This window comes from the organism of the source record quoted next (assembly GCF_019968985.1).
Source record: "MAG: Porospora cf. gigantea B chromosome Unknown PgB_NODE_1156_length_7480_cov_122.272, whole genome shotgun sequence".
Classification (NCBI taxonomy): domain Eukaryota; phylum Apicomplexa; class Conoidasida; order Eugregarinorida; family Porosporidae; genus Porospora; species Porospora cf. gigantea B.
The window spans coordinates 1-7,480 of NW_027178546.1; the positions used below are offsets into that span (position 1 = coordinate 1).

At 54.4% G+C, this 7,480-nt stretch overlaps 6 protein-coding genes across 10 annotated transcripts; 2 read left to right on the forward strand and 4 right to left on the reverse strand.

The window, feature by feature from the left end:
* Positions 1–1,031: 1,031 nt before the first annotated feature.
* KVP17_005158 (uncharacterized protein) lies at positions 1,032–2,101 on the forward strand (the record flags this gene model as incomplete). 2 transcript variants are annotated; one of them, XM_068514955.1, is made up of 3 exons in its annotated part: positions 1,096–1,784; positions 1,813–1,941; positions 1,970–2,101. In XM_068514955.1, coding segments are annotated over 3 exons (950 nt in total), but the record flags the coding sequence as incomplete, so codon positions are not given. The 2 variants fall into 2 exon arrangements, with proteins under 2 accessions (XP_068379386.1, XP_068379387.1); XM_068514954.1 differs by lacking the exon at positions 1,970–2,101 and having other exon boundaries at positions 1,032–1,928.
* Positions 2,102–2,108: 7 nt separating this feature from the next.
* Positions 2,109–3,569, reverse strand: KVP17_005159 (uncharacterized protein; the record flags this gene model as incomplete). The annotated part of the gene is made up of 1 exon (XM_068514956.1): positions 2,109–3,569. One exon carries the CDS (start codon positions 3,567–3,569, stop codon positions 2,109–2,111), a length of 1,461 nt encoding a protein of 486 aa, XP_068379388.1.
* A 129-nt stretch (positions 3,570–3,698) lies between these two features.
* On the forward strand, positions 3,699–4,714 carry KVP17_005156 (uncharacterized protein; the record flags this gene model as incomplete). Of its 2 annotated transcripts, none has more annotated exon segments than XM_068514951.1 (2): positions 3,699–4,026; positions 4,041–4,714. In XM_068514951.1, 2 exon segments carry the CDS (start codon positions 3,699–3,701, stop codon positions 4,712–4,714), a joined length of 1,002 nt encoding a protein of 333 aa, XP_068379383.1.
* A 724-nt stretch (positions 4,715–5,438) lies between these two features.
* Positions 5,439–5,705, reverse strand: KVP17_005154 (uncharacterized protein; the record flags this gene model as incomplete). The annotated part of the gene is made up of 1 exon (XM_068514947.1): positions 5,439–5,705. One exon carries the CDS (start codon positions 5,703–5,705, stop codon positions 5,439–5,441), a length of 267 nt encoding a protein of 88 aa, XP_068379379.1.
* Positions 5,706–5,879: 174 nt separating this feature from the next.
* On the reverse strand, positions 5,880–6,131 carry KVP17_005157 (uncharacterized protein; the record flags this gene model as incomplete). The annotated part of the gene is made up of 1 exon (XM_068514953.1): positions 5,880–6,131. The coding sequence occupies one exon, from the start codon at positions 6,129–6,131 to the stop codon at positions 5,880–5,882; it is 252 nt and encodes an 83-aa protein (XP_068379385.1).
* Positions 6,132–6,142: 11 nt separating this feature from the next.
* KVP17_005155 (uncharacterized protein) lies at positions 6,143–7,315 on the reverse strand (the record flags this gene model as incomplete). Of its 3 annotated transcripts, XM_068514950.1 has the most annotated exons (4): positions 6,143–6,710; positions 6,739–7,051; positions 7,080–7,155; positions 7,184–7,315. In XM_068514950.1, the coding sequence occupies 4 exons, from the start codon at positions 7,313–7,315 to the stop codon at positions 6,143–6,145; spliced, it is 1,089 nt and encodes a 362-aa protein (XP_068379382.1). The 3 variants fall into 3 exon arrangements, with proteins under 3 accessions (XP_068379382.1, XP_068379380.1, XP_068379381.1); XM_068514948.1 differs by lacking the exons at positions 6,739–7,051; positions 7,080–7,155; positions 7,184–7,315 and having other exon boundaries at positions 6,143–6,688; XM_068514949.1 differs by lacking the exons at positions 6,143–6,710; positions 7,080–7,155; positions 7,184–7,315 and having other exon boundaries at positions 6,735–7,067.
* Between the last annotated feature and the right edge of the window lie 165 nt (positions 7,316–7,480).

Consider the following 7,480-nt stretch of genomic DNA (forward strand, 5'->3'; position numbering starts at 1 on the left):
GCTTGCAATGGCCTCCTCTCGGAGGGAACAGTTGGACGCTGGCGAGATGTTGACCTAGGTCAAAGAACTCAACCGCGCCCTGCTCGAGTCCATTGCAGTAGTGCAAGCACGAACGCCAGGAGACGAAAAACAGGCGGAATACCGGACACGACAGCTGTTGTAGCAAACGCTTCTCGCACTCGCGTTGCTGAGCTGCATTCTTGGCCAGTGCAGGACGGGGCAGCCATGTTACGATGACGTTGTTGCTTGCCGGTTTGTCGAAAGGGTGCTCGATCACATGGTGAACGAGAGGTTCGCTGGAGGAGTACGTCAGTCCAACAAGTTGTGCGTACTTCACAGCAAACGTACGGCGGCTGTCATCATCAGTGGGGACACTTGAGAGACCAAAATGAGAAAGCACTAGTGGGCTGCCCCAATGTTGGCGTCGAGGGGTGGCGGTTATACCCTGGTTACACGCCATCTCGGATAAGGGTGTGTCTAACATGTACGGCCACCCACGCTTCAGGCCCGTATGCGACAGTAAACCGTGGAGTGTGGAAAGCGCCGACTGATTATGCCTCACCGGTTGACAGCCATCTGGGAAGCCCAGATGAGTCCTGGGGTCATCCAACACACTCGTTCCTCGTACGGACAGAAGATCATTGAGGCCGAAGGGTGACCCCAGAAGGACGTCGTCAACGAGCTCATCGAAAGCGGAGCTAACGGCAGTATCCACGGTAAACATCAAAATGCAGTGTAACACAATGATTTACGAGTGCATATTCGCTGTCCCACCCGGCCACAGCCCGCCACGCGACACGCCTCCCTCGACCGGCCCGGCCTGGGGCCAATTGTCGCGGCAATTATTAGTGGATGGTGACGTAGGAAGACTCGAAATCGCAGGATTTCACTGAGCGCGGATAAGTTGCGCATTTTGGAAGAACGGATGAACAGAAAGTATAAAGTGTGATGGTAAACAGAAAGGATGATGGTGGCAGTCTTTTAGTCAACGAAAACATTACAATTGTGTGCGGTTCGCTTTTTGGCGGTTTATGCATCCCTTTTCAGGAGTTCCCTACCCAACGCCATCGTGCATATTGAGTCCCCAACACTCAGATGACAAGCTCAGTGACACGTGCTGCGGTCACTACGACTCGAATTCCGAGCCCGGGGAGGATGACGCCTTCGACGACGATCTCGAGAACTACACGCGCACGGCGACCCGCGGCTCTCTGCTGTCCTCTGGCGACGACGACATGGTCGGCCGGGCCTGCACCCCAGGACTGCGGGCCTCGGCGCGTCTCCGCAGACGGCTTTCGTTGGGGCAGAGAGTGTCGCTTCATCGGATAGCACGGCGACGCTTCTGGGTGTATCGAGCACTATTGCTTTTGGGTATTCTTGCCCTCTGCCACGGTGTAAGGCATCTGCCGACTGTATCATTCAATGATGCGACACTCATGATAAGGAAGCACGCCGCCAAGACGCCGTTCTTCTTGCAGATCGCGATGTTTTCCTTCGTGCACTACATATTTGTCGTGCTGGGCGTACCCACAACGCTTTGGGAGGTGACGTTTGCGCTGTGCGTAGGCAACGCCTGCTTCGTGGGGTTGATTGTCAGTAAGGTCCTGGCGCTACTCACTGCGCACTTCATCGTCGAGTTGCCGTTTGTGAAGATGCGCGTTGAGGCTAAAATTCGGCAACAGCCCGTGTTGTGTGCGGTCAGGGATATTGCCGAGGAACATCCTCTTCGATCGGCGCTCCTGATCCGCTGGTGCTACATACCCACTAGCGTGAAGAACTACACGGTGAGAACGGTTTCGTCGTGTTACGCAGACGGCGCTGTTGGGCGTCCCTCTTTTCCACGATCTGCTAGCGCTGTTTTGCGGGTGCATACCGCTAACATTCCTGTCGCTATCTTTTATTCTCTCAGCTTCGACACTCATCAATGAGAAGCACGCAACGGTGAGCTGCAAAGTCCCTTCCCACTCAGACAGCACAGTACCTCAGACAATTTATTCGCATGATCGTTTTTCTCACCACCATTTTGGTCCCGTCCTATCTGGTTCAACAATATATGGCAAGGAACAAACGCGCTCGAGATCCCTTGGAATCTATCATGTGAATAGTTGTTATGATCGCACAACACTGTCCAGTTCAGACGGAAGGTCTGGGATAGAGCGGGCCGCGTAACGGGCCAGGTGTTCGCTCCACTGCTTCGACACGTCGTCGGATGCGGTCACGGCATCGAGCTCAGCCACCATGCGGAGGACGCTGGAGTGCTGCATCTCTTTTGGCATCTTCACGAAGCCAGAGAAGATGGGGCGGCCATTCAGAGTTCGACCGTTGAGCAGCTCCAACGCCCTAAGGGCGACACACGCAGACGGGAACTCTAGCAGAATCTGGCCGCCTTCGGCTTCATGGAAGCATGCGTTACACACCTTACCAACCAGACTCTCGCATATCTGCTGTAACCTCTTGGTGATTTCTTTGGTGTCTTCGATGGAAACGTCGGCCTCCAGCGCGTTTTTGACGCCGATGGCTCGGCTAGGTCTGCCGTACGTTTGGGTGATCCGTTCTTGGAGTAGCGCCTCAGGGTTCTCGTATTCGTCTGTCGGTGCCATCTCCTTGTGTTTTTTGGAATCCACTGGCATGCTGTCAATCCAGGGCATAGACCCGCACTGCAGGTAAATGGCGGCTTCCGCGCCCAGTTTGCCTTCATGGCCCAACACGGCCGCGGAGTTGGCATCAGTGGACTCGTCCAGAGCCGCAGTACGTCTAACGGTAACCACACGTCCTTCGAGAGTGTCTTTCCTCAGAGCCTTGATAGCGTAGTCGGTAGTGATAGCGTCAACGTACTCACAGAAAGCGTACCCCTTCGAATGCCCTGCGTGCGAAGGATGGTTGGTCTTCTCCCGCATCAACTGGAACGCTCTCAGCCGGCCATGTTTAAGGAGCCACTCCTTCACTTCGTCCTCCGTCAACCAGACTGGGACGCCTCCCAAGAACAGCTTATTTGGCCCATCCTCCACTACAGGGGAGACGTACACAGTTTCGCCAGGAAGCGGCGTGGTTGGCACCAGATCCTTGGAGTTCTGGTCGCTGATGCCCGGGATGCCAACCCCCAAGCCGTGCTGCAGCTCGTCCGCCTGCTGCTTCTGGGCTAAACCGCCGTTGTAGTCCTGTGGTCGTCGCAATTTCAAACTGCAGTTCATGAACAGAAGTCCGTCCAAGGTGAGAGAGAACTGCGCCTCTGATATCGTTCGCAACTCAATGAACGCATACTTCTTGTTGGAGTTCAAATGACACCCAACGACGACAGGCCCTGGCAGCTTGTTCGGCAGTAAGGCCGAGAAGGTGTCGTTGAAGAATTTACACAGAGAGATCTCCGTTATGTTGTCTGGATTGGTGTTGGCCGGTAACTTTCCGACATAGATCTTGCGCGCATGCCTTGAGGATGGGTTCAGCCATTGCTGCGGCACTACACCCACCACTGGAGATTCTGGTGCACCGTGTGACGAGTGGTTCAGACGTTGGGCCGTCTGAACGGCCATGGCCAGCATAGCCTTGGCCTTGTCTTGTGGCTGTACCATCGAAATGCACTAATTTTTGGACCGGCTGTTGGGAGTCCTCTATTGGCTGGTGTTGTTCGTTTCTTTGTCCCTTTTCGGAAATTTACACTGCTTTCGATCGCAATCTATGTCAAAATTATTCTATTCTCGATGGCGTTGAAGGATGGCGCACTCATCGCCTTCTCTATCGGTCTGTACTCCACGGTCAGCATCAGCATTGTGTTCCTGAATCGGACAATGTTCGGGAAGACCTTTCCCTTCCCAGTGTTCATCTCGTGGTTCCAGCAGTTCGTTGGTTGCCTCTTTCTTAAGGTCCTAGGAATCATTGGCGAGCAGTTTCCGAGCGTAGCGGTCTACCCCAACGTCCAAGTGGAATGGTCTAAAATAAAAGGTGTCTCACCACTAACTCTAAGCTTTGTGGCAATGATCGGCTTGAGCAACACCTGCCTCAAACACACTCCCGTGTCTGCGTATTTAAGTGAGACTTCGCAGATCCCAAACACCCAGTTGCTCGAGCGCTGACCATCTTTTTTAACCTTCTGTTGTCAATGATGATTCTCCGAGTGACGTTCAGCGCGCGATCCTGGATGGCGTGCGGAGTTGTGATGCTCGGATTCTTGGTTGGATCTCTCGATCCTACAACGTTGTCTCTGGCCGGGATCCTTGCAGGCGTATTGGCTTCCTTTTTTCAAGCACTTTACAACATACAGATTAAGAGATGCTTACCTGTCGTCAACGATGACCAGAATGAGCTGATGTTTTACAATCTGTTCATCTCTTCTATTCTCTTCGTCCCCTGTATCTTCTTGTTCGGGGACGCCGACTTCTGGAAAGAGTTCCCGTATAAGCATGACCCCCCGTTCTGGCCGTTGATAATGCAGCTCGTGATATCCTCTCTGCTGGGTGTGGGCATCACCTTTGCGTCCTATCTTTGTGTCAAGGTCACCTCACCTGTGACCTATAACGTTGTTGGCTACGCGAAGTCCTGCTTGCAAAGTATCATCGGGATCGCCGTCTTCCACGAGCCTTACTCCCGCTCTAGTTTGAGTGGCCTGACGTTGACTCTTCTCGGAAGCTACTGGTACTCCAGAGTGAAGATGGCGGAAGCGCAGGCCGCTGTGGAGGCTCCGGATGACCTTGAAATGAAAAACAAGTCTGATGGTTGATGTGCGATGTGTGCGAAATAAGTGCAGTTGGGCATTGTGTGCAGTTATGCGTTGTGTGTTGTCAGTCCTTATTCTGACTGTTGTGGCTGGACCTCCCGATGGCAGCGAAGAACGGCAGTCTGATTCACCGCCTAGTTACGAAGAGGCGATTGAGAGCCCTCCTACTTACGAGGACTCGGAGCGGGCACGCTATCCTCCAGCACCCCAGGGACCTCCACCTTACGAGGACTCTATGCTGGAACGCTATCCTCCTGCACACCAGGTGCCACCCCAGGTGCCACACCAGGCGCAACACCTGGCGTCGCGGTATCGCGCGCAGCGACATCCAGATTTACCGATTCTGCAACGACGAGATGCCACCCTCGGTATGCCTCTGACACGACTGGAGGCACCCCAACCAAAGGCGAAATCTGTCTGGGGTGCTGTGAATAACGTACGTCGCTGGGCGATAAGCAAGATCAGGGGTCCCGCCGCGCCAGGAACAGAGCTCCGAGAGGTCCACTCGAGTGGGCCCTCATCATTTCGTCGAAGTCGTAGTGTGGATGATGTGCTTGACAGGCCCGTGCCCAGCGCTCCTGAATGGACGGAAGAAGAGTTTTATGCTTCGCCTTATGCTCCGCATCGCCAGACAAGACTGCAGTCTGAGGGAGGTGTTGACCGGATTAATCGCGGTCAGATGGAGTTCTCCGAACATCAGCCCAATGAGCGCAGCCGCACACCCCGCCTAGACACGAGGCGTCATGACAACAGAGACCTCGAAGACATCCAATCTAACAGATTCCAATCTGGCCACCCGCGGCCCGAGACCAGGCGTCATGAAACTCGACACGACAACAGAGACCTCGAAGACATCCAATCTAACAGATTCCAATCTGGCCACCCACGGCCCGACGCAGCCCACGGCAGGAGCAGAGACCGCATTCGACACATCAACAGAGACGGACAACCTCCTCTCCTCGTTGGGGGGCGCGTCACGAGCAGAGGTAGACATGACCACCGAGAGGCCATACAAAGTGGGCCATCGAGCAACACAGGTCGCGAAAGACCTCGCACTGCGCAGCAGATTAGGGACAGGAACCCACCCAATGAACGAACCAGTAGATCCCGAGAGGATACCAGAAGTAGATCTCGTTCACGTGACAATACGCCGCGAACTCGGAGCGGTCTACGCGACAGAAGCGCAGCGGACGGGAACCCGCAAGCTGAGAGGCGTGGACATCCTATCACATCCCGGCCGAGCTTGTATAATCGGCGTCCAGCCGCGCAGCATTCCGAGCAGTCTCTCGGTGCTAACGACGTCTTCGAATACACGGATCCCCGCAACAAGGTTCGACAAGTTCGCGTGGCCGATCAACATAGACTCGTGGAAACCCTTAGTGGTCAGCGACGTGGTCAGCGACGCATTGACAGGGAGCATTACGTGTGATCCTACTTTCGAGTTACTGCTTCAACAATCAAAGAGACGTTACGAAGTCCTCGAATAACACCTTCATCGCGCTTCTGTTGCGGGGTCAACAGATCGTAGAAGTAAAAATACACATGGCAGAAGTCGATAAGTTTCGCCTGGGCCTTATTCTCAGAGAGGATCAGCAATAGGGAGCTTCCACGGAACATGAGGCCACACCCAGATGTCTCAAACCACTGCACCATTCTCTCGATGTGCGAGATCAGGCCGCAGAGCGTGTCATTGTCCACCCTCTGGAACCGGAGCACCTGCGTAAGGAGGCTGCGAGCCCCTTCCATGTCCTGCACGCCGCGTACCACGCTACGGGGCCAGGCAGCGGCCAACGGGGATTCACTACCCACGCACGACAAGCCGCTTATTTGGAATCCGTGTTGCTTGAACATAGGTTGCTCGGCGCGCTCCATCCTGTTGTCATTCTTGGATTTACAATAATCTGGCGCATCTAAACGGCATCCTAACTTCAGATCTAGAACGTGGGCGGCGGTGAATTGGCTCGTGAGGTCCTCCATCACGAGGAGGAAGTGAATTCGGCTGAATTCAGACCTGATAACACACCTACTCCGGTTGTAAGGTTAAGTCCAGGTCTCCTTTAGACGTAGGTCCGAACGCACTGACTGCGAACGGTCGCGGTATGAGGGGACAGAGCTTCAGGACATCACGCACGTTAGCGACCTGCACACGCGGAAGAAATGAGTCCTTCACAGAAGGCAGCCATTGGCCAACCACAGACTTTTTCGATTTGGTGGCCATCTTCAACGGATAAAGATCCAAGTAATCGCGCATAGTGGGTGGCGATTCTTCAGTGTAGGGCGATACGATTTCGAACCCGTCCAACCAGTCGCCAACCCAGCTCGGAACGTCGTCAAACTTATCTGATTCCGCGGCCATCGACGAACCCACCACGAGCCAGGGCCAGGTGCATCATCACCCACAAGTAGAACTGAACCTCGAGAGCCAGTGTTTTCTTAGCACAGCGCTGAATGTGCAAGTTAGGTGGTATTTACCCCGCGCAACGGCGTCAGGGCGCCTTTGAACAGCCCTGCCCATGGATCGTCCCCTCCGCCGTCCGCCTGTCCATGCAGGGTAGCCCACGCGTGTAGGTGGCCGGCAGCCGGACTGAATCCACTAGTTCGCATGCACTCGCAAGAGGAAGAATTTGGGGTTTCTTTCAGTGCTGTGACTTCCTCCACCCGCATAGTGGACATGCACGACACTCTCAGCAATTATTTCTATTCCGGCTTTGACACAAAGCGTGTAAGATGTATCCGTATGGAGGTCTCTACAATCCGTTCTGGAAAATC